Source organism: Symphalangus syndactylus, chromosome 5 (genome assembly GCF_028878055.3).
Source record: "Symphalangus syndactylus isolate Jambi chromosome 5, NHGRI_mSymSyn1-v2.1_pri, whole genome shotgun sequence".
In the NCBI taxonomy this organism is placed as follows: Eukaryota; Metazoa; Chordata; class Mammalia; order Primates; family Hylobatidae; genus Symphalangus; species Symphalangus syndactylus.
The window spans coordinates 53,476,034-53,503,372 of NC_072427.2; the positions used below are offsets into that span (position 1 = coordinate 53,476,034).

Genomic DNA, 27,339 nt, shown 5'->3' on the forward strand with positions numbered 1-27,339 from the left:
CTCTAAGGGTGTTTGGTTAGAGCCAACCCTGGGGATGGTCCAAGAAGGCTGGCCAACTACAGCAGAAGCTCAGATGCCTGAACTCTGTAGATCTACATAAGCCAGGCCAGAGCACAAACGTCACAGGATGGCGAAGAGGCAGCACTGCCTTCTCTCTACATCAGCAGCAGGTGCAGAAGGACACATGACTGCAAAGATCTCAGGCCTGAACTAGACCCCCGTTGCCACCCACATACTCTCCTGGTCACTCCCTAGGTTCAGAGGACTCCACAGCTGTGCAGTGTAAAGGTCCTCCCAGTCAAAGGGGCCCATCTGTAGGCAGGAAACCCAGATCACCTCCCAAAGGGCCATTCCTATCACTGCATCTGTCAGAAGCCAGAACCAGTGGGAGAAAACTGTAGACATGAGGATTTACTATGAATGAGTTGTATTACACGACTGGGGGCCTGAGCAGGACACCCTACCTCCACCCAGAGGGCAGGCCATCATACCCAGAGGCTGTCACAGGGAAGGCAGATCCAGAGAAAGGACCAGCTCCCACCCAGGCAATGTAGAGGGCTGTGGGTTGGTGAGGCTGGCTCCCAGGACAGGGAAGGAGGGAGTTGAGAGGGACAGCTGTTACCAGTGGCAAAGAACAGCACTGTCAAAGGCACAAGAGCCCCAGCATCATGCTGAAGAGGTGGCACCACATCACTGAAGATGAGGGTGTGTCTCGAGTGGCAGGTAGTCTGGCAGGAGGGAGGTGCACAGGTAGGGTCTGCGACTCTGAGACATGCAGCAAGCATGGGGTGTCCAGCTCCCTCAGTAACAGAGTAGCAGAGGATGGCAGACCAGGGAGGAGGCGGACACAGTTATATTCCAGGACAATTAATCTACTGCAGTTAGTTCACTTTCCTATTCATCTGCAAACACTTGCTAAATATCTTCTTGGTGCCAGGTATAATGCTAGTGAATGAGGCTACAAACACAAACAGTTGGAATTTGCAGACAGCTGCAGACACTCTTGACAATCTGCTTGTCAAGCGACTTGGTGGATATAGGTGCACAGTACTGTGGGACCCAGAGGGCAAGCAAGGCTCTGCACCAGGAAGCACAGAAGCATCGAGGAGAAGGCACTGAGGTAGGGATGAAGAAAGGCTTTGAAGCCTCCTCAGAGCTCTGTTTTGTGAGTTCTAGGCCTCCAAGGCAGAAGCCGGAAACACAGTTTTGCCACCTGCATTGCAGCTACAACAGGCATGGGTTCCTCCAATCAGACACACCTGCTCCAGAGGCCAGTCTGGAGAATTTGGAGGAGAGGTGTGACAAGGCATACTCAAGAGCAGGGTGACAGAAGTCCCTGGACTCAGTAGCCAGTGTCGGAGCAGTGATCCTGAGCACTGATGCCAAGCTGCAAAAGCTGGGGGCTTGTGGGCAGCCACCCTCCATTCCCATTGTGCAGTTGAAAAATTCTCAGTAATTCCAAGAACTATGTACTATCCCTAGATAAACTCCTTCTCATCTTAAACTAACTAAAATAGGTTCTGTTCACTGCAACTGTTGTTTGAAATGTTGATACCACTATGTGCATTACAAACAGAATGATTTCCACTAAAGGTCTAGAAATAAAATCAGTACCTTCAAAACCAGTTGATGGGTGGGGAGGTATGATGTATCAATCTAAAGAAGTCAGGAAATGATAGTGAAAAAGAAGAATTAGCAAGGAAAAAGCATTTAAAAATGAAATGATGGTAATTAATTCAAGTCGATAAGTCATTACAATAAATGTAAACATGTTAAACTATTCTCTTAAAAGATAAAGATTATCTGCTTTGAATTTTAAAAATCTACTTGCATGCTGCTTAAAAATGCAATTGGAAAAAGAATTTAAAATAAATAAATAAAGGACTAGAAAAAGATAAACCTGGCAGAGGCTCAGAGCAGAGATGGAGACCTCACACAAGGTAAAAGAAACCAGCCGCTGTGAAGTTACTAGATAATGAACCTTTAACACCTAATATGATCACAAAGTAAACAATGCAAAAACGTGCTGAAGTGCAAGCAGAAACAAACCAATTAACAAAGTTCTCTGCTGTATCAAAACAGATTGATTTAAAAGAGATAAGTGAATCTAGAGAGGATAACAACACAATGACATGCTTATGTATGTTAATGCTCACATTATATGAGCGATATATATGTATGTTAACTGCTCACATTCACTGAGAAAATTTGAACATTTCATCTCCTTTGCTGCAGGATTTCCTTTTTGCTTATTTTTTAAGGAACAAAATATTATAAATAAATGTGAAGCTCCTTTCCTCCCTTAGGCCCCAGGATTGTTTTCATCTTTCCCTCTCATCAGGGAGCTGCCTTCATGAATTCAAGTCGTAACCACCTATGCAGCAGCCCACTGTGGGAGGAGCTGGGGCAGGATCCTGGCTCCTGTGTGTCAGCAGGGGCAGAAGCCAAACACGGAGTGACCGAAGCAGCCGCAGTGTGCAGAAGCTGACACGCAGCTTTTTAGGCGTGCAGCTGGAGAAAAACAGCCACATGGTAAGTCAGATGATGTTCTGGGGGTTTCTAAGCATGAAATCCTATAGACCATATCCTCTAACCACCTGCAACAGAAATCAGGCTCTCGAAGAAGAAATAGCTGTACTCCCATTTTCACTGTAGCATTATTCAGAATAGCCAAGACATGGGAAAAACTTGCATGTCCACTGATGGACATGTGGATAAAGAAAATGTGGTATATGAATATATATGCAATGAAAGGTGATTCGGGCTTAAAAGGGCAGAAAATCCTGCGTTCATGGATGAACGCAGAGAGCATTATGCTACATGAGATAAGCGAGTCACAGAAGGAGCAATACCACCTGATTCCATCATGTGTGGAATCTAAAATTGTCACGCTCACGGAAGCAGAGAGTAGAATGGTGGCTGTTGGAGGTGGAGGGAGGGGGATGGGCAGAGGCTGCTCAATGGGTAGAGTTTCAGTTATCCCAGACAGGTACATTCCAGAGGCCGTGGTATGACACAGTGCCTAGCATTAATATGGTATCATGCACTTCAAAGTGTATTAAGAAGTCAGATGGGTGTTAAGTATTCTTACCATGAAGCACACATGCATACACATAAGCACATGTATGGAGATGATGCATGCGTTCAGTACCTCAATTGTGGTGATAGTATCACAGGTATACACATATGTCCAAATTCATGAAAACTTATACATTCGACAAGTGCAGATTTTTGTCAATGACTTCAATACAGCTTTTAAAAAAATGTGGTGAAAAGACACTCAAAGGAAAAGAGGGGAGAAGGGAGTGAGGGAAAGCGGAGAGACCTCGACGCCCACCCACTTCGCAAATCCCTGCTCCAGGGAAGGGCCACATGTCCCCTTCCCACCCAAGGATTGTGACCGTCGCTGCATGCCACTTCCAGCCTGAGGCAGCAAACCCCAGTGGCTCCCCATGTCCCTCACGTGATGTGGCCACTGCAGACACCTCATGCTAGTGTGGCACAGTCACTCAGGGGAGATGCATGGGCTTTGAAGAGTTGTGTGTCTGCCTCTGCACCCTGTGGCTGCTGTGGTCATGCTGTATGTGGCTTCCGCCCCTATGGACACACAGGAGCCAGCATCCCACCCTCAGGACCCCCACAGCGGCCGCTGCAGAGATGGATGGGACCCACACTCATGAGGGCAGAGATGGTCCTGAGACTCCAGGGCAAGAACAGAGAGCTGCCTGTTTATCTGTAACGTTGTATTTCTTAATAAAACACACAACAAATTCTGAGGCAAAGAGGATAAAATGTTGACACTTTCTCACTTTGCGTGGTGAACATATGAATATTTGTTGTACTATTGTCTCTGATTCCATTTTTTAAAGTTAAATTTTAGGTAGTCATAAAAATTTATGGAACAAAACTGTGAAAGTGTCCTATTCTCAGAAAAAGGAGCAACGTAAATCATCAGTGCTAGGGCTCTTCTAATTCAGTCCCAGAAAGGATCTGGGTGCAAACCTCAAAGCCCCCCAGAGGTGGGGTTCAGCTGTGAGTGCAGGGCCAGAAGGAGGCACGGATGGAGGCTGTGTCAGGGTCCTGCACTCGGTCCGCAACTGTGGCCTCATTGGCTGGGACAGTGCGGAGTCTCCTGTAGACTGTGTTTCCCTGGAGAACAGGATGAATGCACAAGATGAAGCTGAGGACTGGGTAAGGGCAGCCCTGCCAGAAGGCGTCAGCTTGCCTGGGGCGTGGGGAGAGGTGGTGCCAGCTGGGCCATAGCCGGGACATTTGACAACAGCCGCAAGAGTTCTCCAATTTGGAACTTCACCAAAAAAATAACAACAGCCACCGAGTTAGTTCAGGATTACCACACCCAGGCCTTGGAAGGAGAACAACAGCCAAGCAACCAGAGGGCCAACCTAGGCAGAAACTAAATTCCAGGCTGCAAGAGAGGGATGCAGGTTCCCAGATCCGCCTAAGGTCAGTGCTGCATGAGCCTGGCCTGCCCTTCTCCCCACACAGCCAGGCCTGCTGCTCCAGCCCGGGGGTGCCATTGTTCAGAATACTATACAGGGCGGTGGGATGTCTTGGGACCCCCTTGCATGGGATGTTCCCTGCGGGGAAGGGGGAGGCCCTCAGAGTCAGAAGAACAGAGGGCTCTCCCCTGTCCTGTGTCCTGCCATGGGGAGTGCTCACCAGGCTTCTGGCCTGTGCCCTGCACACCTGGGACCTCAAGTGTTTGTGAGAGGACCCCAGCGACTTGTGTGCAAGCCCCTGGGCCTATCTTTACTTTGCCGCACCTGGGTTCCCAGTTCCTGCCCCGAGCCAAGCAATCAGTGACAGCAGAAGTCACACCAGGAACAGGCTCATCTGCCCAACTAAAGGTCTAAAATGTGTACTTCCAGTCCTGGCTGGGGCTCAAGACCACATAGAGAATGAAAGATCTTGCCCAGGCCAAGCACTAGGAGACACACAGGCTGGTTAGAATAGCTTCTGCATCCGCCGCAAATGAAGATGGAAGTCTCTATCTTTTGATGTCTCACAATTTTCAAAAGGAAGGAAGGGAGGGAGGGAGGGAAGGAGGGAAAGACAGAAAGAAAAGAAAAGAAAAGAAAAGAAAAGAAAAGAAAAGAAAAGAGAAGAAAAGAAAAGAAAAAAAAGAAAAGAAAAGAAAAGAAAAGAAAGAAAAGAAAAGAAAAAAAAGAAAAGAAAAGAAAAGAAAGAAAAGAAAAGAAAAAAGAAAAAGAAAGAAAAAGAAAAAGAAAAAAGAAAGAAAGAAAGAAAGAAAGAAAGAAAGAGAGAAAGAGAGAGAGAGAGAAAGACAGAGAGAAAGACAGAGAGAAAGCAAGCAAGCAAGCACAGCCTTTTCTGCGAGGGGTGGCAGCTCTCAGTGGGGCTGACCTTGAGCTCACCAGTCACCCCAGGACGTGCTGTCCACAGCAGCTGCAGAGCCTCCGCTCCCAGCCTGCAGTCTGGGCTCTCGGCGCTCCCCACCCAGCTGCCCTGGGCTCTGCTCACTTTTGTCCTCTACACCTGTGAGTGCAGCAGAGGGGCAGGCTTCATCCTCTGCTGCTTTAGGAAGGGAGGGTGAGCCCCAGGCTATGTCCAGGCTAAAGCTGAGCCCTCAACATGGACACATGCAACTCACCATGGTAGCGGTGAACGGGATGTTGTCAATCAGGGATGACGCCAGGGCTGAGACCCACACCACCAGGACAATGGCGGCTGTGAGGCGCTGCTCCTCTGGGACCATCTGGAAGGAGGACAATAGCAGCTGCAGTGTTCCATCGCATGCATTTAGGGTCAGATCCCACCAGCTGCCAGACTCAGAGGGGCCCGAGGGTGTTAGTCCTTCCTCTTACCCATCACAAGACCAAGGCAGACACAGGTGTGCAAGCCAGGGCCACACCCATACCAGGAGCCTCTGCTGGGTTTCTACCAGCAATGCCCAGCCATGCCGAGGCCCGCCAGCCTCCTGGACAGGGAGGCAGAGTGACCCTGCCCCTCATCCACATGTGGTGGCTGCGCACACTGGTCACATTGACCTGATGGCCCAGCAGACCCCTGGGGCTGGGGTGCCTGCAGCACTCATTTACTGAGGCTGGTGTCAATCCCACTCCTTCTCAGACAGGCTTTAAATAAAGGCTAAAAGCAAAATAGCAGGCATCTGTAATTACATATTCTTCGGAAAAAGTCTCCCTTCATCTCTGGGCTGCACAAGATAGAACAGGTTCCCTGCTGTGCCTTTTTACATAATTAATGTGGCCTGTTCTTACCAGAATTCTTTTTTTTTTTTCCACATAATCAAAGAACAGTGGCTGGAGTGCCTTCTATTATAGCATTTATTTTACCTTTATTAGCAAAGCAGTTTGTTCTCCAACATATTCTATTAAGTGGAGATGTGCCAATGCCTAGAAGAAAGGATGTGTGGTGAGAATCAGTTTAGAACCAAAAATACATGCAAGATTTAAAAAAAAAGTCTTGAAAATGAAAAGACATGAACATAAGGTAGGCCCAGACTCCTGCTTCTTATAAAAGATCAGACTCAAATACACAGTCTATAAATAATTTACTATCATATATGCATAATGAAGATTCATGGAGAAAAAGTCCAGTGGCAGAAATCCCTCGTTGATTTGAGTTAATGTCCATGTTAAATTCAAATCCGAATGGAAGACTCTCTTTAAGACCTGTGTATAAAGATACTGTTCAATCGTACATAATGAAATACCACTCCATATAGATCTTTCAAGTAAGTCGCATTTCCAATTTCTTTTTAAAGTTAAACATTACAGAGTTTTAAAAGACATTTTTAATGCAGTTTTTATAATCTTCAAAGAAAGGAAGGAAAAGTCTATTTAACTGGCACATGTAACCATTTTCACAGTACTAGGCAGATTCAGAAAACTGTACTCAGGGAAAGGCAGGAAAGAGTAGAAGAGAGAAGATGAGGTGCAGGAGCCTTCTGCCCAGGCGACCAAGGTCCCGCACAGGGATGCCCAGAGACTCACGACCGAGCCACCGTGGGAGGTCACCGGAAAGCAACAGGTGCCGGTGGCTCAGCTGCCCAGCACCTCTGTGGGTGTGGCCTTTTCACCGTAATTCCATCATGCTGAAAGACTGCAGATATTGGAAACAGCAGCTTGTCTGCGCCTTTTTCTTTTAATTTTTTAATTTTTAAATTTTATTTATTTATTTTTTTGAGACAGAGTCTTGCTCTATTGCTCAGGCTGGAGTGCAGTGGCACGATCTGGGTTCACTGCAACCTCCCCCTCCCGGGTTCAAGCGATTCTCCTGCCTTGGCCTCCCGAGTAGCTGGGGTTATAGGTGCCCGCCACCATGCCTAGCTAATTTTTGTATTTTTAGTAGAGACAGGGCTTTGCCATGTTGGCCAGGCTGGTCTCGAACTCCTGACCTCAGGTGATCTGCCTGCCTCGGCCTCCCAAAGTGCTGGGATTACAGGCGTGAGCCACCATGCCGGCCAGCTTGTCCATGTTTAAATTAAGCTTCAGAATCTCAGTCTGCATGTACAGTTGTTAGCTGACCTTCATTTAAAAGCTATGGAGCCCAAATGTTGGGTCTTCAATCACGATTCTCCATAAAGTTTGCTTTTATATCAACTAAGTCATAAGGAGAATCTCTTTAGAGCAGGGTTTCTCACCCTCGCCCTGCTAACTTAGAGCCAGATCGTTCTTGGCTGTGGGGCTGGCCCGTGCATTATAAGATGTTGCGTAGCAGCCCTGGCCTGGCCCCACTAGATGCCAGTGGCACCTCACCACCACCAGTGTGACAGCCAAAGATGTCTCCAGACACAGCCACTGTCCTCTGGGGGAGTAAAATCACCCCCTGTTAAGAACCAGTGTTCCCTGGGGGGATAAAATCACCCACTGTTAAAGAACGAATATCATAATCCAAATTTTATTAAATGACACTTTAAAATTGAAAAAATATTGAATGTAGCTATACCTTTTATTTTGTTTGATATCATCAGTTGAAAGAAAAATCAGAGGCCTAAACCAGATTAAAATGTTTTGCCAAATACCAAATAGAGATGGTCCTATGTGTATATACCCCCCACATGCACACAAAGTATGGTGTGCACCTCTTGATGTGTACCTATAGACATTTATATTTACACATTTAGTGTCATATAATTATCCTAAATATCATGCTCTGAGTTATATAGTGTTAAGAAGACAAAATAAAGTAAAATCTTCAAAAAACTTGAATATTGCACCTAATAACTCAGCTCAAAATACATGATCTCTTAATTTAAAAAAAATCAAAATATGAAGAAAATACAAATACACTTTTACAAAGTAATTATCTAGCACATTTCTATCTATCAAGCCTAACACTGCAGGTATACAATGTGTATTTTACAGTATTCAAAGTTTATGTACAGTTGAAGATTATACATATTACTTGTCTCCTTCATCAGCTTATACAGTGAAAAGATGATTGTGTGGTATAAATCAGGATGTGAAACATCATTAGTCTGTCACAGAAATGCTGATTCAGCAATGACCTGACATCCTTGTCCCACTGAAATAAGCCAATACATCATTGTTACCACTTATTTCAAAATGATAAACTAGGAGGTCTAAGAGTCCCTTCTTCAGCCAAACAAATGGACCCTAGATAAAACATACTTTTTAACACATTCTAGATTAGCAAGACAATGTATGGTTTTCCAAGGAATCTCTCTCCCCATGAAAACATTTCCTGCAGCTGTCTAGGAGCGGCAAGACTTGAGTGGCACAGAATGGAACTGCCTGGAAGCTCGAGGTTGATGAAGCACTGAAGTCAGAGGAGGTGTGAACACCTGTGAGGTCGTAGGCTCCACTAAGGTTTCTCACATTGAGCTAAGATCCTTGAAATGCACTAAAATTATTCCCTGGCATCCAGCAGAAGCAGACACAGCAGTTTCTGGAGGAAAGCATCCTGCCTACAGGCCCTCAGGAATCCCACAGAATAAGATGAAGTGATAAGATTATAGTCTTGGATCTCCAGGGACACAAGAAGACAAGCAGCATGAATGAGAGCAGAAACAACCAAAACAGATTTAGCCAGACCCCAAAACCACACGGATGAGAATTCATAGGTACTGAATATAAAAGAGGAATTTTGCTTAAAGAAATTAGGGGTTGAAGAGTTTAAAAGTACCAATTAACATGGGCCCTCAATGAGTTAAGAATGAAGGCCATCATCTCCAGAAGACATTAAACCACTAAAAATACTAAAAGAGTGAGTATATAACTGCCAGGAAAGGGGAAATCGAATTTTAAATAATTCTCAATCAAATCAAATAGTCAAAAATTGGCTAATCAAGAAAACTAAGGTAATAAATCATAATAGAAATTTAAAATAATTTTGAATAAATAAAACGTAAATACAATCAAAACGCACATGAAAACTTGAGGGATGCAGCTAAAGGGAAACTTATAGTCTTAAATATACACAATGGGAAATATGAAGCATGAAAATCAAAAGCTAAGTATCCATCTTTGTAAGTCAAGAAAAGAACAACAAATTGAACCCAAAGAAGTGAAGAGAAAATGATAATTTTAAGTAGAAAGTGGGAAAGAGAGAGAGTCACCAAAAACAACAATGAAAAAGAGATCATCACTATAAAGATACTACAATAAGCAGATAATGGAGTAAAACTACAAATCAACTCTAGCTTTCTTTTTGCTTTTATACAGATATCCAGTTGATTCAGCACCATTTGTTGAAAAAATGTTTTCTTTCCTAAATGAATTGCTTTGCCACTATGGTTTAAAATCAGTTGTATATTTAAATAACACATAACACATAGACAGAGTCTATTTCTGGACTCTCCCTTCTGTTCCATTAATCTATATCTATCTTTTGCCAGTACCACAGTCTTGATTACTATAGCTTTGTAGTAAGTCAGGAAATCAGGTAAGTGCTCCAAAAGTTGTCCTTTTGGGAAAAAAAAAATGCTTTAGTTATTTGAATTTAGTCCTTTGAATGTCTACATAAATTGTATAATTAGCTTGTCACTCTCTACAGAAAAACCTAGTTCAACTTTTATTAGAATTGCACTTAAATCTGTAAGTCAATGTGGGAAGAACTGCGCACTAAACAACATTGAGTCTTCTGATCTATGGACAGACTATATCTCTTCATTAGATCTTTAGATCTTTTACAAAAAATTTCTTTTCAAAATATCTCAGTAATTTTTGGTATAGGAATCTTGAGCATACTTTTTTTTAAGATTTATTCCCAGGTTTCTTAGGGTTTTGGTATCATTATAAATGCAATTGTTCCTTAAATATTTTCCAATTATGCACTAGTATATGAGAATATATTGATTTTTGGATACTGATCTTGTATCTTCTGACTTTGCTAAATTTATATATTAGTTCTGGTAATACTGGATTTTTTTGTAGACTACCTGAGATTTTCTACATAAACAATCATATAGCCTACAAACAAGAACAGTTTTACTTCTCTCATTTTCATTTTTCTGCCCTTTATTTCTTTATGTTGTCATATTACAAGAACTAGGCCCTTCAGTACATTGAAGTACATGAAGTACAAGGTTGGCTCTAGGTTTTTCAAAAATGCCTTTCATCAATTTGAGAATTCATGGTTTGCTCTCAAATGCTTTTTGCGCATCTGTTGAAATGATCATATGGTTTTTCTCCTGCAATCTGTTAATGTGGAAAATTATACTAATTGTTGAATGTTAAATCAACCTTGGATTTCTGGAATAAACATTCTTTGGTTATGCTGTACTATTTTATATACCGTAGCATTTGATTTGATATCTTGTTTGGATCTATGTGAGTGGGAAGATGGTGATCTGTAATTTTCTTTTCACATAATACCTTTGTCTTAATATCAGGGTAATACTAGACCTACAAAATAAGTGGGGAACTGTCCTCCACCTCCATTATTTTCTGAAGGAGATTTATAGGATTGGTATTATTTCTTACTCAATATTTGAGAAAATTAAACAGGGAAACCATTTGTGTTTGGACTTTTCCATATGTAAATAATTTTAATTACTAATTCAGCTGCTTTACTGATATAACTATTTAGATTTTCTATTAAAACTTGAGTCTATTTTGGTAAGTTGTATTTTTTAAGGAACTATTCCATTTCATGTAGGTTGTTGAATGTGTTGGTATAAATTTGTTAATAGATTCTCTTATTGTTTTTTAAATTCCTGTAGGGTTTATGTTTGGTCACCTCTCTTTTCTTGACGATACTGGTGATGTGTGTTCAATTGTTTCTTTTCAAAGAACAAGCTTTTTGGCTTAGTGGGGTTTTTTTCTGCATTGTCTGTTTCCTACTTTGTTGATTCTGATCTTATGGTTATTAGTTTCTTCTTCCTATGTATTTTAGTTTTACTTTCCATTTCAGCTTCTCAAAGTAGAACATTAGATAGGTGATTTTAGATCTTTCTTATTTTCTGTTGAATTTCATCTACAAGTTTCCCTCTAAGCTAACTTTAGCTGCACTCAAAAATTTTTTATATATTTTCATCAACATTTTACTTTGTAATATTATCTTATTCCCTTGTGATTTCATTTTTGACTTATGATTTAACTAGAAGTGTATTGTTGACTTTCCAGACATTGAGGTTTTCCTAGACTGCTATTGATTTCTAATTTAAATTTGTTGTGGTCAGAGTATACAATCCTTATGATGTAATATTATAATCTTGGTGAATTGACCGTGCACACATGACAAGATTGAATTCTGTGGTTGTCGGATATAGTGTTCTACAAATGTTAATTGAATCAAGGTGGTTGATAATGTTATTCATAGCTTCTATGGCTTTCCTGATTTCTTTTTTGCCTAGGTGTTCTATCAATTTCTGAAGAGTGATAAAATCTTCTTCTATGATTGTGGAATTGTCTGTTTTGTTTTACTTTAGTGAATCAATTGCATCTTGAGTATTTACCAGGGACATTTATAATTGTTATATCTTCCTTATAATCTGTCCCATTTATTATTATTAAATGTCCCTCATTATTTCCAATTACATTATGTGTATTGAAGTTTATTCTATGCCACTTTGGCCTTTTATGCTTATTACTTGCATGCTATGTATTTTTCCATTCATTTACTTTCAACGTATCTCTATGCTTAATTTAAAAGTATGTCCCATATCATTGTTCAGCCTTTCAGCTAAGATCAAGGGTAAAAGTATGTCTCTTAAGAGCAGCATATATTAGAGCCTTACTTCCTTATCTGCTTTCTCAATATTTTTCTGTTAACGGGAATGTTTGCAGTTAACAGAATTATTGATATAGCTGCATTCAGGTCAACAAAATTATCATTTATTTCCTCTTTGTCTCTTTTTTTGTTCATTTCTGTGCCCATTTTCTTGCTTTCTTTTGGATTACTTGAATATTATTTTATTTTCATCAGCTGGCTTTTAATAATAATAATATTTATTATTAAGTATTAAATATTATTTTAATAATTCTTATTATATTTTTAATACTTACTCCATGAATTAAAATATACATTCATCTCCAGCCTGGGTGACAGAGCGAGACTCTGTCTCAAAAATATATATATATATATGTATATATACATTCATAACTTCTCTACAAAGTTTTATTGCATCAAGTGAAATGTACAAGCCTTGAAATGATATAGGTCACTTTACCTCTCCCATTTCCTCTTATGGTATAGTTGTCATACATATTACATCTATACACATTAAAACTCCCACCAGACAATATTATAATTTATACTTTCAACCATCAAACCTATTTTGAAGAACTTAAGAGGGAAAAACGTTATCTTTTACACTTACCTACTATTTACCATTTCTGCTGTTCTTCATCCCTAAAGATCTAATTTCTCTGTAGTATCATTTTGCTTCATCCTGGAGAAATTCCATTAATATGTCTTATAGAGCAGGTCTGCTGGAAATGAATTCCAGTCATTTCCTTCATCTGAGAATGTCTCTCTTTTTTGCCTTTATTCCTGAAGGATTATTTTGCTGGATAGAGAATTCTGGCTTAAAAGTTCTTTTCTTTCAGCACTTAAAGGTGCTCCACTTGCCTCCAGGATTTCTGATCAGAAATTTGCAGTCATTCAAATCATAGTCCCTTGTATGTAATGTATCACTCTTCTCTCACTATTTTTGAGAAATTTTCCTTATTTTTAGTTTTCAGCACTATGATTATGATGTGTCTAGGCATGATTTCCTTTATTTCATCCTGTGTTTTCACTGAATTTTGTGAAATTGTAAATGTGTCTTTGCAAAGATTGACAATTCTGTCATTGCCTCTTCAAATATCTTTTTCTCTTAATCTCTTGCTCCTCTGAAACTACAATTGTTTTTAACATTTCAAAATATTTATTCTTTTATAAATTTTATTTTAAGTTCCAGGACACATGTGCAGGAAGTACAGGTTTATTACATAGGCAAATGTGTGCCATGGTAGTTTGCTGCACCTATCAACTCATCACCTAGGTATTAAGCCCCACATGCATTAGCTATTTATCCTGATGTTCTCCCTCCCACTTTTCCCCCTTGACAGGATCCAGTGTGGGTTGTTCCCCTCCCTCCATCCATTGTTCTCATTGTTCAGCTCCCACTTATAAATGAGAACACGCAGAGCTTGGTTTTCTGTTCCTGTGCTAACCTGCTGAGGATAACAGCTTCCAGCTCCATCATGTCCCTCAAAAGGACATGATCTTGTTCCTTTCTATGGCTGCAGAGTATTGCATGGTGTATATGTACCACATTTTCTTTATCCAGGCTATCACTGTAGGGTATTTGACTTGATTCCATGTCTTTGCTATTGTGAATAGTGCTTCAATGAACACATGAGTGTATGCATCTTTACATTTATACATGCACTTATAAATGTATACATGTATACATTTATAAATAGCAGAATGATTTATATTCCTTTGGGTATATACCCAGCAATGGGATTGCTGGGTCAAATGGTATTTTGGGCCCTAGGTCTCTGAGGAATCACCACACTGTCTTCCACAGTCGAACTAATTTAGATTTACACCAACAGTGTAAAAGCATTCCCATTTCTCCACAGCCTCACCAGCATCTGTTGTTTCTTGACTTTTAAATAATTGTCATTCTGACTGATGGGAGATCTCATTGTGGTTTTGCTTTGCATTTCTCTAATGATTAGTAATGTTGAGATTTTTTTCTTAAGTTTGTTGGTTGCATAAATGTCTTCTTTTGAGAAGTGCCTGTTCATGTCCTTTGCCCACTTTTTAATGTGGTTGTTGGTTTTTTTATTGTAAATTTGTTTAAGTTCCTTGTAGATTCTGGATATTAGACCTTTGTCAGATAGATAGAGTGCAAAAATTTTCTCCCATTCTGTAGGTTGTCTGTTCATTCTGATAGTTTCTTCTGCTGTGCAGAAGCTCTTTAGTTTAATTAGATCCCATTTGTCAATTTTTGCTTTTGTTGCAATTGCTGTTTACATTTTTGTCATGAAATCTATGTTTGTGCCTATGTCCTGAATGATATTGCCTAGATTTTCTTCTAGGATTTTTATAATTTTGGGTTTTATATTTAAGTCTTTAATCCATCTCGAGTTAATTTTTGTATAAGGTATAAGGAAAGGGTCCAGTTTCCATTTCTGCATGTGGCTGGCCAGTTTTCCCAGCACCATTTATTAAATAGGGAATCCTATCCCCACTGCTTGTTTTTGTCAGGTTTGCTGAAGATCAGATGGTTGTAGATGTGCGGTCTTATTTCTGGATCTCTATTCTGTTCCATTGGTCTATGTGTCTGTTTTTGTGCCAGTACTGTGCTGTTTTGGTTACTGTAGCCTGGTGGTATAGTTTGAAATTGGGCAGCATGATGCCTCCAGCTTTGTTCTTTTTGCTTAGGATTATCTTGGCTATATGCGCTCATTTTTGGTTCCATATTAATTTTAAAGTAGTTTTTTTCCAATTCTGTGAAGAATGTCAATGGTAGTTTAATGGGAATAGCATTGAATCTATAAATTACTTTGGACAGTATGGACATTTTCACAATATTGTTTCTTCTTCCTATCCATGAGCATGGTGTGTTTTTCCATTTCTTTGTGTCCTCTTTGTTTTCCTTGAGCAGTGAATTTGTAGTTCTCCTTGAAGAAGTCCTTCACTTCCCTTGTTAGCTGTATTCCTAGGTATTTTATTCTCTTTGTAGCAATTGTGAATGGGAGTTCATTCATGATTCCACTCTCTGCTTGTGTATTGTTGGTGTATAGGAATGCTTGTGATTCTTGCACATTGTTTTTGTATCCTGAGATTTGCTGAAGTTGTTTATCAGCTTAAGGAGCTTTTGGACTGAGAGGATGGAGTTTTCTAGATGTAGGATCATGTCATCTGCAAACAGAGACAGTTTTGACTTCCTCTCTTCCTATTTGAATACCCTTTATTTCTTTCTCTTGCCTGATTGCCCTGGCCAGAGCTTCCAATACTATGTTGAATAGGAGTGGTGAGAGAGTGCATCCTTGTCTTATGTCAGTTTTCAATGGGAATGCTTCCAGCTTTCACCCCTTCAGTATGATACTGGTTGTGGGTTTGTCATAAATGATTCTTATTATTTTGAGGTACAATTCCATCAATACCTAGTTTATTGAGAGTTTTTAGCATGAAAGGATGTCGAATTTTATCAAAGGCCTTTTTTTGTGTCTATTGAGATAATCATGTGGTTTTTATCTTTAGTTCTATTTATGTGATGGATTACATTTATTGATTTGAGTACAACGAACCAGCCTTTCACCTCAAGGATGAAGCCAACTTGATCGTGGTGGATAAGCTTTTTGATGTGCTGCTGGATTCAATTTGCCTGTATTTGAGGATTTTTGCATCCATTTTCATCAGGGATATTGGCCTGAAGTTTTCTTTTTTTGTTGTATCTCTGCCAGGTTTTGGTATCAGGATGATGCTGGCCTCATAAAATTAGTTAGGGAGAAGTCCCTCCTTTTCAATTGTTTGGAATTGTTTCAGAAGAAATGGTACCAGCTCCTCTTTGTACCTCTGATAGAATTCAGCTATAAATTCTCTTATCCTGGGCTTTTTATTATGGGTAAGCTGTTAAATATTCACTACTGCCTCAATTTCAGAACTTCCTATTCAGGGATTCAACTTCTTCCAGGTTCAGTCCTGGGAGGGAGTATGTGTCCAGGAATTTATCCATTTCTTCTAGATTTTCTAGTTTATTTGCATAGAGATGTTTGTAGCATTCTCTGATGGTTGTTTGTATTTCTGTGGGGTCAGTGGTGACATCCTCTTTATCATTTTTTTATTGTGCCTATTTGATTCTTCTCTCTTTTCTTCTTTACTAGTCTAGTTAGCAGTCTGCCTGTCCTATTGATTCTTTCAAAATACCAACTCCCAGATTCTTTGATTATTTGAAGGGCTTTTCATGTCTCTAGCTCCTTCAGCTTCACTCTGATCTTGGTTATTTATTGTCTTCGGCTAGCTTTGGGGTTTGTTTGCTCTTGGTTCTCTAGTTCTTTTAGTGGTGATCTTAGCGTGTTGATTTGACATCTTTCTAGCTTTCTGATGTGGGCATTTGGTGCTGTAAATTTCCCCCTTACCACTGCTTTAGCTGCATCCCAGAGGTTTTCTTTGTTCTCTTTGGTTTCAAAGAACTTCTTGATTTCTGCCTTGATTTCATTATTTACCCAGGAGTCATTCAGAAGAAGGTTGTTCAATTTCCATGTAGTTGTGTGGTTTTGAGCGAGTTTCTTATTCTTCAGTGAAACTCCAATTTTTGGTCTTGTTCCACAGCTGTATGAGCTCTGGCAATGTAAAAAAATTTTCTCTAAGTTCTTTAGATTGGATAATTTACACTGATCTATTTCAGTTCACTAACTCTTTCCTCTGTCATAGTCACTCCACTACTGAACCCATCAAGCAACTCTTTTCTATTTAAGGTGTTGTAGTTTTAATTTCTAACCTTTGTATTAGATTTTCTGGTATAATTCCTATTCTCCCCTGAGAACTCCCAACCTTTCATTCATTTCAAGTGCATTTTCTTTACCTCATTGATCATAGTTATAAAAGCTACTTTAAATTCTTTGGTCATTTCAATATCTGGGTCCTCTCAGGTTTGGTATCTGTTGACTGTCATTGTCCCTTGGAAATTTATTACATTTTTTTCTTATTCTTTGTACATTGAGTCCTTTGGTACTGTCTCCTGGATACTGTCAATGTTAAAATATGTAAACTCTGGATTCTGTTTTAATCTTCTGGAGATTATTAATTTTTTTTACTTATAAGCTAATTAGCTTCTGACCACAATTTCTGTCGCACTTTCTAAGGGAAGTGGTTCAAATTCAAATTTCCTGTCATCATTTGGACCTGTCTCACACGTGTATCGTCCAGTAGCCAGCCACATGCTTGTGCAGATGGTTCAAATCTCAGTTGAGTTCTCTAAGCCTTGCCATCTTGCTTCATGTCTGTCTAGCACATATACCATTCAAGAGTTAGTCAGAGACCTGTATGGATGGTTCTAACCTCAGTCAGTCATCAGTCAGTCCTCTGGGCCTTTGCTGGGCTGGTTTGAGTCTGTCCCCAGATGGTGTTGCTCTGAAATTAGGCTGAGGCTGGTGCAAGTTCATGAATAGAACTGGGGGGCTTCTCTGGCTCTCTCTTCTGGGATTCCCCCCCATTCCCTGGCCTGCAGGTGCTGCTCTCTCTGACTCCTCTGGGCCAAAAGAGGGGGTTGCTACAGGAGTACTATCTATCTATGCCACCACGCCACTACATGATGAAGGGCTGCTCTAGGGAGAAATCCAGGAAAGAAGAAAACAGGAAAACCACCCAGAGAGGGTCCCTTCTCCAGGTTTTAACATTCTCCACAATCTACCTGTTTATATTTTTCAGAGTCCATATGTAGTTGATTTTTGTCCAGTTTTCATTGTAATCAGAGGGAGGAGTGAGCTTTAGTAGGTTTACATGCCCTTAGCAGATTGGAATTCAACACTCTCTCATTATGACACCCAGTTAAAATACTCTTTTTCTGCCATATCTAAATTTTAAAATAAATTAAGTCGGCTACTTTTCCTGTGTCCAATCCTCCCCAACTGACCACCTAGGATCCTGGGACCTCACGCCCCCTGCAGATCCCTCATTAGGGCGAGGGAGATCAGTGAGCATCACACAACTCTGGATAAGGAGGAAAGCGTGCAGGGCTGCCTGCCTTCAGCCAGCATTTGAGAACCTGAACAGTCTCCATGACCAACAGGTGTACCATGGCAGAGGTACAAGCAGGCTGATATCTCGGAAGTCAGGTAGACAGTCCCTGGGATCTCTGGGCTTCCTTTTATCAGATGCCCTGCAGCTGCCTTTCTGTGCTGATGCTTCCGCTCATGACGTCCTGTCTCATTTTAAAATCATCTTCATCAAAATCTGACCTGAGCAAAAAGAAAAATCTGATTTTTTTGAACCTCAAAATATACTGAAAGTTCTTACATGTTTAACAGCTGACATATTTAGCAATTTTCACAAACATTTCAAATATATTATAATTGAATTATTTTAAATGAACTTGACTTATTATCTTTGGAGAATGGCATTATCTTTGGAGAGCAAGGTTAGAAAGACTATCAAAATTAGTAAAAGGCTCATTATAAATCATTGTTGCTGCAGACATTTAAAAATAAAAACGTGGCCGGGCGCGGTGGCTCAAGCCTGTAATCCCAGCACTTTGGGAGGCCGAGGCGGGCGGATCACGAGGTCAGGAGATCGAGACCATCCTGGCTAACACAGTGAAACCCCATCTCTACTAAAAATACAAAAAATTAGCCGGACGTGTTGGCAGGCGCCTGTAGTCCCAGCTACTCGGGAGGCTGAGGCAGGAGAATGGCATGAACCCGGGAGGCGGAGCTTGCAGTGAGCCGAGATCGCGCCATTGCACTCCCGCCTGGGAGACAGAGCAAGACTCCGTCTCAAAAAAAATAAAAAATAAAAAAAATAAAAACGTGCCAGGCGTGGTGGCTCACACTTGTAATCCCAGCACTTTGGGAAGCCAAGGTGGGCGGATCACTTGAGCTCAGGAGTTCAAGACCAGCCTGGTCAATGTGGCGAAACTTGTCTCTACAAAAAATAAAATTAACCAGGCATGGTGGCGCACGCCTGTAGTCCCAGCTATTCCAGAGGCTGAAGTGGGATGATTACTTGGGCCCAGGGAGTAGAGGTTGCAGTGAGCCGAAATCATACCACTGCACTTCAGCCTCAGTGACAGGGTGAGACTCTGTTTCAAAATAAATAAATAAGTAAAAATAAAAATGAAAATGCCTGTGTGTCAATTTTCCTCCAAAATTTTGCACGCATCTTCCCAGTAAACTTACTAATGATTCTGTTTGCAAGGCAGCACTTCCTTAAAGACTCAGATACAAGATAAAGTAAGTTAAATGACCCTCATGTTTATATGCCTGGCAGAAAAGCTAGGTGACCACTCTCGTTCTAAAAATAAACTTCTTGTTATGTTGTTCATTCACATTGGAATCAGAGATCCATTTAGAATCATCTGTAATTTAAAAACTAATCCTATTTTTGTATTCCATGAAAAAGAGATATTAGAAGTGACTTGAATCATTATTGAAAAGCACTAAATAAAAGGAAGAAAATAAAATTTATTTTGGGGGGATTTTGATAGTGATATGTATTTTTTTGTTTAGTTTCATTTTTCTGTTCTCATTTGTTTAGTTTTACTGCTAAGGGAGTATTTTCTCTTTTTGCTGTTTATTTCCCCAAAGGCAAGAAGAATGAGTTATTGTATCGGTGAACTTAGAGACTACGCAGATCGGTGGCCACTCTGCCTCTGGGGTAGAGCACATGAGGGCAACCGTGCCCTTCGCCAGCATTCCTGTGACGAAGCTTTGCAGTGAATGAACTTCCTTTCATTCTTTTACATTATGTCATTTCTCGGATCTTAACATTTCTCAAGACAGTTAAGAATATAAAAGCTACATGACTTATGTTATAAGCCCTATACTTTATGAGGAAAGGTAACTAATATCAAAAAATAACATACGCCAGAAATGATGGCTAGCCAGGAAGAACTTGGAAGGCAGCAGGGAAGCCTGATTTAGGATTTGGCAAGAGTTATCAACTATTAACATGAAATTATTATATGCAACCTATAAATTAGAGCCTTTATCCTGCCTATTATCAGCACTATTCTTACTTTCAATGACAGAGTCTTGGCATGGCTAAAGATGTCCCACTGGCAGAGACACAAATAAATCCAGACCCACGGGAAGGCTTTCCAAACCCCCTTCACACCCAAAGGAGGAAATGAATACAAAGGCATGAACTGGCCTGCATGGAGAATTCATCACTTAGGAACCAAGAAATCCCCAAAGCTTCCTAACACTGCTGAGAAATAACAAAGTTATCTTTTTCTCTTTCTTCTCAGCTTAAGATTCTGATTAAAATATCCTCACAAGAAGCCTTCTTTGGTGAATCCATGTGAGAACCACTCTCCTCACAGAACCTGTGAAAATTATGATGAATGACTATTACACCACTTGATACATGGTTTGATTTCTAAATATAAGTACACATATTTCAAAAATGTGCAGTCCTCATGAGCCAACATCCCATATTGCTTAGTCTCCATTCACTCCTTTATTTGTCTGATGAGTATTGAGTGCTTACTATGTGGCAGCACTGTCAGGACCACTGAGTATTCCACAGTGACCAAGATAGACACACATTTGCTGATCTCCTGGAGCTTATATTCTGGTGAAGGGAGACAGAGAAAAAGTTTATATATTCATATATTTGCCACAGATATATATTAGAGCATTATTACAATGTGTCATAGATAATAATCTGTCGGAAGAAAAGGAACACAGGAAAGTAGTCAGCAATGAAGGAAGAACTCCTTCCGCAGGGCCAGGGAAGGCCGCCCTGAGGATGGATATTTGAGGAGACTCTAGAGAGGTGAACCACTGCCAGCATGCTTGGGAAGAGCATCCCAGGTAGAGGCGACAAGTACAAATGCACATTCACCTAGCAAGAAGACCACTGTGTCTGGGGTCCAGCCCCCTGAGGAAGAAAATTATATGTAAGTGGCAGCTGCAGCCAGGTCATTTGTGGCTTTATAAGTCATGGTTGAGGCTCTGGATTTTATTCCAAGTGAAAGAAGGACAACATGCTGCTATCAAAAGCACCAAAAGATCCAAGCAGCCCTTTAGGTATAACTTTTCAACATCACAAGGAAAAAGAGGAAGCAGTGTCTCATTCAAGGTTCTCAAACCAAACGCCCGCTAAGAAGCCAATAAAGCTCCTTAATCTCTAGCAGAACCCTAAAATGCACGGCAACTCATTTTATTCCTAGTATTTATAATGGCAGGTTTAAATATGATTTTGTAAATTTTTAAGCCAACAATTAAGAGCATGCAAGTATTATTTATAACTTCAAAACACTGAAAAACAAGATCAAAGAAACTTTAACAATATACAACATCAGCACATGGGAAGAGGAAGTATCAAGGAAATACAATATAGCGAATATAAGGCATAACAGCAAATATTTTAAAATTAGGTCCAATTATATGTTCTCTACTAGAAACAAATTAAAAACAAAATGACAGAGATTAAAAATAAAGAAATGGGCAATTCCACAGAACTTCCAGTCCAGACAAAATGATATAGACCCCAAACTCCCTGCTTACTCCTGCCAAGCACACCTATAAACCCTGGGAATAAAGCATGAGGCAACTAAAGGAGAATTCTGAAAGGTGGTAAGAGGAGAGGAAACTGTTTGGGACCTGATATGGTTTGCCTCTGTGTCCCCACCCAAATCTCATCTGGTAGCTCCCATAATTCTCACGTGTTGTGGGAGGGACCTTGTGGGAGGGACCTTGTGGGAGATAATTGAATCATGGGGGGCTGCTCTTTCCCAGTTGTTCTCATGATAGTGAATAAGTCTCACGAGATCTGATGGTTTTATTTTATTTATTTATTTATTTATTTATTTATTTATTTATTTATTTTTTGAGATGGAGTCTCGCTCTGTGGCCCAGGCTGGAGAGCAGTGGTGCAATCTCGGCTCACTGCAAGCTCCACCTCCCGGGTTCACGCCATTCTCCTGCCTCAGCCTCCCAAGTAGCTGGGACTACAGCCACCCGCCACCACGCCCAGCTAATTTTTTGTATTTTTAGTAGAGACGGGGTTTCACCATTTTAGCCAGGATGGTCTCGATCTCCTGACCTTGTGATCCGCCCGTCTCGGCCTCCCAAAGTGCTGGGATTACAGGCATGAGCCACCGTGCCCGGCCCAATCTGACGGTTTTAAAAATGGGAGTTTCCTTACACAAGATATCTCTCTCTGCCTGCTGCCATCCATGTAAGATGTGACTTGCTCTTCCTTGCCTTCTGCCATGATCGTGAGGCCTCCCCAGCCATGTTGACCTGTAAGTCCGTTAAACCTCTTTCCTTTGTAAATTGCCCAGTCTGGAGTATGTCTTTATTAGCAGCATGAAAATGGACTAATACAGGAGCCCAGGAAAATGGGAACAGCACAGCTGCAGGGTGTATTTCATCCCTCAAAATCAGCATTTCCAGACCAACTCCCAACATAGCAAGAGAAGACAGCTAGGTGGGCTTGTTCCTCCCTTGGATGAAAATATACCAGGGGAACATGCACCCCTGGCAAGTAAGATTAATAAAAGCCCTGCCAGCAAAGGTAACCATGTGAGGCACCCCATTCCCTACAAAGAGATACCGGTGACTGGACAGAACCTGAGGAGGGACCCCACTACACCTCACACCTGGGATCTCAGGCCAAGAGACACCCAGGTCAAGAGCCATGTGCTCATCAACAGCACATGGCTCATGAAATATTCTGAGGCCCCCACAGGAAGGGGGATGCCATCTCAACAAACACTTAGCCATGGAAGCCTCTTCACTTCTGCAGACCTGAAACTCCTCTCCACAGGAAGAGACATCTGGGCAGCCCAGCCTGGACAAATCCCTTCCAGCCACCAAAGCAGCACCCAGCAGCACTGGAGAAACCAAACAGATCAAAGTAGCACTGCAAGATCTCTGAAAATTAAATCTTCATTTGAACAACAGGCTATGTAAATAGTCTATAACCTGTGTGCTAAACTTAAACAGGTTGACTGCCTGCTGAAATAAAAGTTATTTACGACTCAGAGTCTCCTAAAATAATAGATAAAATATCCAGGATACAATCAAAAGTCACCTGTCATATCAGAAACCGAGAAAATCACAACTTGAATGGGAAAGGACAAACACCTGATGCCAACACTGAGATATATTGGATGCTGGATTATCTTAAAAGGATTTTAAAGCGGCCTTCATAAAAATGTCTCAACAATCAGTTACAACTTCTCTTGGAACAAGTGAAAAATGAAAAACTATGGGAAGAAACAAAAAATACAGAAAAAAGAACCAAATGGAAATGATAGATCTAAAATATACAATAACAGAATTTCTTAAAGCTTCTTGATATGCACTCAATAGTAGAGATAATAAAGAAAAGAATCAGTGAATTTGAGGGCAAATCAATAGAATTCACCCAATCTAAACAGCAAAGAGAAAACATAATTTTTTTAAAAGGGCAGGGGTGGAATGGAGCCTCAGGGAACTGTAGGACTATTTTTAAAATCTAATATTCATGTCACTGGAGTACTAGAAGGAGAAAAGAATTTGAGTGAGATTGGAAAAGTACCGTAAGGAATAAAGGCTGAAATTTTCCCAATTTGGCAAAAGACGCAAACCTACAAATTCAAGAAGATGAACAAACCCTAGGAACAGGATAACAGGATGAACCCAAAGAAATCCATATTAAAATGAATCATCAACTTTCAGAAACTAAAGACAAAAAAAACCTTGAATGCAGCCAGAAAGTACTATGTGTTACCTACAGGGAAACACAAATTCAAATGGCAGCAAATTTCTTCTCTGACACCAGGAAAGATGGAAGGAAATGGTACAACATTTTTCAAGTACTGAAGAAAAGCACTGTCAACCATACATTCTATATCCAGTGAAACTATCCTTGAGGAATAAAAAGGAAATAAATACACTCTCAGATAAAGAAAAAGTAAAAGAATTTTTTACTAGCAGACCTACCCTTAAAGATTGGCTAAAAGAAGTTATTCAAACATAAAGAAAATTATAAAAAATAAGACAGGCTGGGTGTGGTGGCCCACACCTGTAATCCCAGCACTTTGGGAGGCCGAGGCAGGTGGATCACGAGGTCAAGAAATCAAGACTATCCTGGCCAACATGGTGAAACCCTGTCTCTACTAAAAATACAAAAATTAGCTGGGCATGGTGACATGCACCTGTAGTCCCAGCTACTTGGGAGGCTGAGGCAGGAAAATCACTTGAACCCGGGAGGCAGAGGTGGCAGTGAGCCAAGATTGCTCCACCACACTCCAGCCTGGAGACAGAGTGAGACTCCATCTCAAAAAAAAAAAAAAAAAAAAAAAAGACAAATTTTGGAGCATCAGGAAGCAAAAGGAACTGAAAAAGCAGAAATGTGTACACACAATAGATTATTCCTTTCCCCATGAGTTGTATAGATCAATTTGATGATTTAAACAAAAATTATGTCACCATCTGATACTCAAGAAAAGATAAAGGAATTTTAATGGAAGTGGTATTTTCACACTTCACTCAAAGTGGTAATTCTAGTAGGTCATGTATATATACTGTAGTCCTCTGAGCAACCACTTCAAAACTATACAAAGAGAAACACTAAAAAATACTATAAATGAATCAAAATATAACTGTAAAAAATGTTCAAGTAACACACAGAAAATCAAGACAAAAGAAACATAGGTATGTACTGGAAACAGAGGAAACAGAGAAAATAAATACAGCAATCCTTCAGTATCCATGGGGAATTGGTTCCAGGACCTCTGTGGATGCCAAACTCCATAGATGTTCAGGTCCCTTATTTAAAGGGGCATAGTATTTGCATATAAACTAAGCACATTCTTCTGTATACTTTAAATGATCTCTAGAATACTTATAGTACCTAATACAATGCCTATGCATCTCATCACTTGCATGGATTCAACATAGTAGTCAGTGCACAGATAATTCAAGTTTTGCTTTTTGGAACATTATGGGATTTTTTTTTTGATCTGTAGTTGGTTGAACCCATGGATGCAAAAGCTATGGATATGACAGACCAACTTTAATTGAAATGGCATATTTAAGCATTAACACATCAATAATTACCTTAAATGTAAATTTTCTAAACATATCAATCAAAATACAGAGACCGGCAGAAAGGATTGTAAAAATAACACAACTATATGCTGGAAAAAGATATGTTACACACAAAAAAAATCTAAGCAAGAGACTATATTAATACCAGCTAAGTAGACTTCAAAGTAAAGAAAATTACTAGAGGGACAGAAAATTATTAAATAATGATAAATAGGTCAATCCACTAGGAAGATACAACAATCCTAAATATGTATGCACCGAACAACAAAGCAGCAAAATACATGAAGTGAAAAACTGCTAGGACTGAAAGAAAAAACAAATTCATGTTTATAATTGGGAACATAAAAAACTCACCCTCAGAAACTAATAGAAATGCTACATAGAAAATAATTCAAAATATGGAAGAACTGAACAACACTGAACCAAAGGGATTTAATTCACATATATAAAACACTTCACCCCAAAACAGGAGAATACAGTTTTTTTCAAGTTCCCATGAAAGATTTACCAAGATGTATCATAGTCTGAGTCATAAAACAAAATTCCACAAATGTAAAAAAATAAACTCATACACAGTATGTTCTTCAACTATAATGGAATAAAGTTAGAAACTAACAGAAAGACCATAGAAAAATCTCTAAATGCATGGAAATTAACCAACATACTTCTAAATAGTCTATGGGTAAATGAAGAGGTCTCAAAGTAAATTTTAAAATATATAGAACTGAATTTTAATGAAAATGCAACACATAGAAACATATAGGGTGCAAATGAAATACAACTGTGATAAAACTTTATAACACTAAATGTTAACATTGGAAAAGAAAGGAAATCTCAAATCAATAATCTAAGTTCCTACCTCAAAAACACTTGCCAAAAAAGAGTAAAATGCATCAAAAGAAAGCTCAAGGAAAGAAACAATAAAGATCACAGAAGAAATCTGTAGAGTTAATATAGGACAATACTAATGAAAATCAAAGGAGAAAAGGCTGTTTCTTTGGGTAAAATCAGTTAAATTGACAAACTTCTAAAAAGACTGACCAAAAATAAAAGGAGAGAGACACAAATCACCAATATCAGGAATGAAATAGGAAATTTTACCACATATATTTCAGACATTAAAGTGATAATAAAGGAATATTATCAATAACTTTACACTCACAAATTTGGCAGCTAAAAAGAAACAAACCAATTCCTCAAAAAACACAAAGTATGAAAACACAGATAAAATCTATAATCTGAATAGCCCTTTAGCCATGAAAGAAGTTGAATTACTAATTTGAAAGTTTCCTTTTAAAAAAAGATTCCAGACTCCTGGTTTTGTTGCAAGAAGTCAGGGACCCCAAACGGAGGGACCGGCTGGAGACGTGGCAGAGGAACATAAATTGTGAAGATTTCATATTCATTGCCTTATGATCTTTGTTGGACTCTTATCAGTGGTTCTGCTTTTGCCCTTTGTCCTGTTCCCTCAGAAGCATGTGATCTTTGTTAGACCCTTATTAGTGGTTCTGCTTTTAGCTCTTTGAAGCATGTGATCTTTGTACCTACTCTCTGTTCTTACAACCCCTCCCCTTTTGAAACCCTTAATAAAAACTTGCTGGTCTGAGACTCAGGCGGGCATCACAGTCCTACCGATAAGTGATGTCACCCCCGGCGGCCCACCTGTAAAATTCCTCTCTTTGTACTGTCTCTATTTCTCAGCCGGCTGACACTTATGGATAATAGAAAGAACCTATGTTGAAATACTGGGGGCATGTTCCCCCAATACAGTTTCACTAGAAAATTCTACCAGGCCTTTGTCTCCCACTCCCACCAGAGCTTGGGATTTATCTCTACTGTTCCACGTCCACCACCTCTGGAGCCCCCAGTGACTTTGTCACAGCCTCTGTTGCACTGTGATCTGCAGGTACTGGGAGATGCATAGCTAAGATGCCAGGACATCCTGAAAGCGGGGAAATGAAACTGTTTACGTTCAGGAATGTGGCCATAGAATTCTCTCTGGAGGAGTGGAAATACTAGAACCTGCTTAGCAGAATTTGTATAGAGATGTGGTTTAAAAGAAAGACAGAAACCTTATCTCTGGGTCTTGATGTCTCTAAGCTAAACCTGGTGACCTTTTTGAAGGAAAGAAAAGAGTGAGGAGACAGTAGCCATACAGCCAGGTGTG

At 40.1% G+C, this 27,339-nt stretch overlaps 1 protein-coding gene across 4 annotated transcripts in view; it reads right to left on the reverse strand.

Annotated features, from left to right (window-relative positions):
- Window positions 1-27,339, reverse strand: part of OCA2 (OCA2 melanosomal transmembrane protein) — a 335,403-nt gene that overhangs the window by 110,912 nt on the left and 197,152 nt on the right. For all 4 annotated transcript variants that reach the window (XR_010121073.1, XM_055278476.2, XM_055278475.2 and 1 more), the window contains 2 exons: window positions 6,336-6,395; window positions 5,633-5,737 (listed from right to left, as the gene is read on the reverse strand). Coding sequence is in view for 3 of the 4 variants with exons in the window: in XM_055278476.2 (XP_055134451.1) it covers window positions 5,633-5,737; window positions 6,336-6,395 (165 nt within the window). In the remaining variant the exon portion in view is untranslated. The remainder of the gene's footprint in view (window positions 1-5,632; window positions 5,738-6,335; window positions 6,396-27,339) is intronic.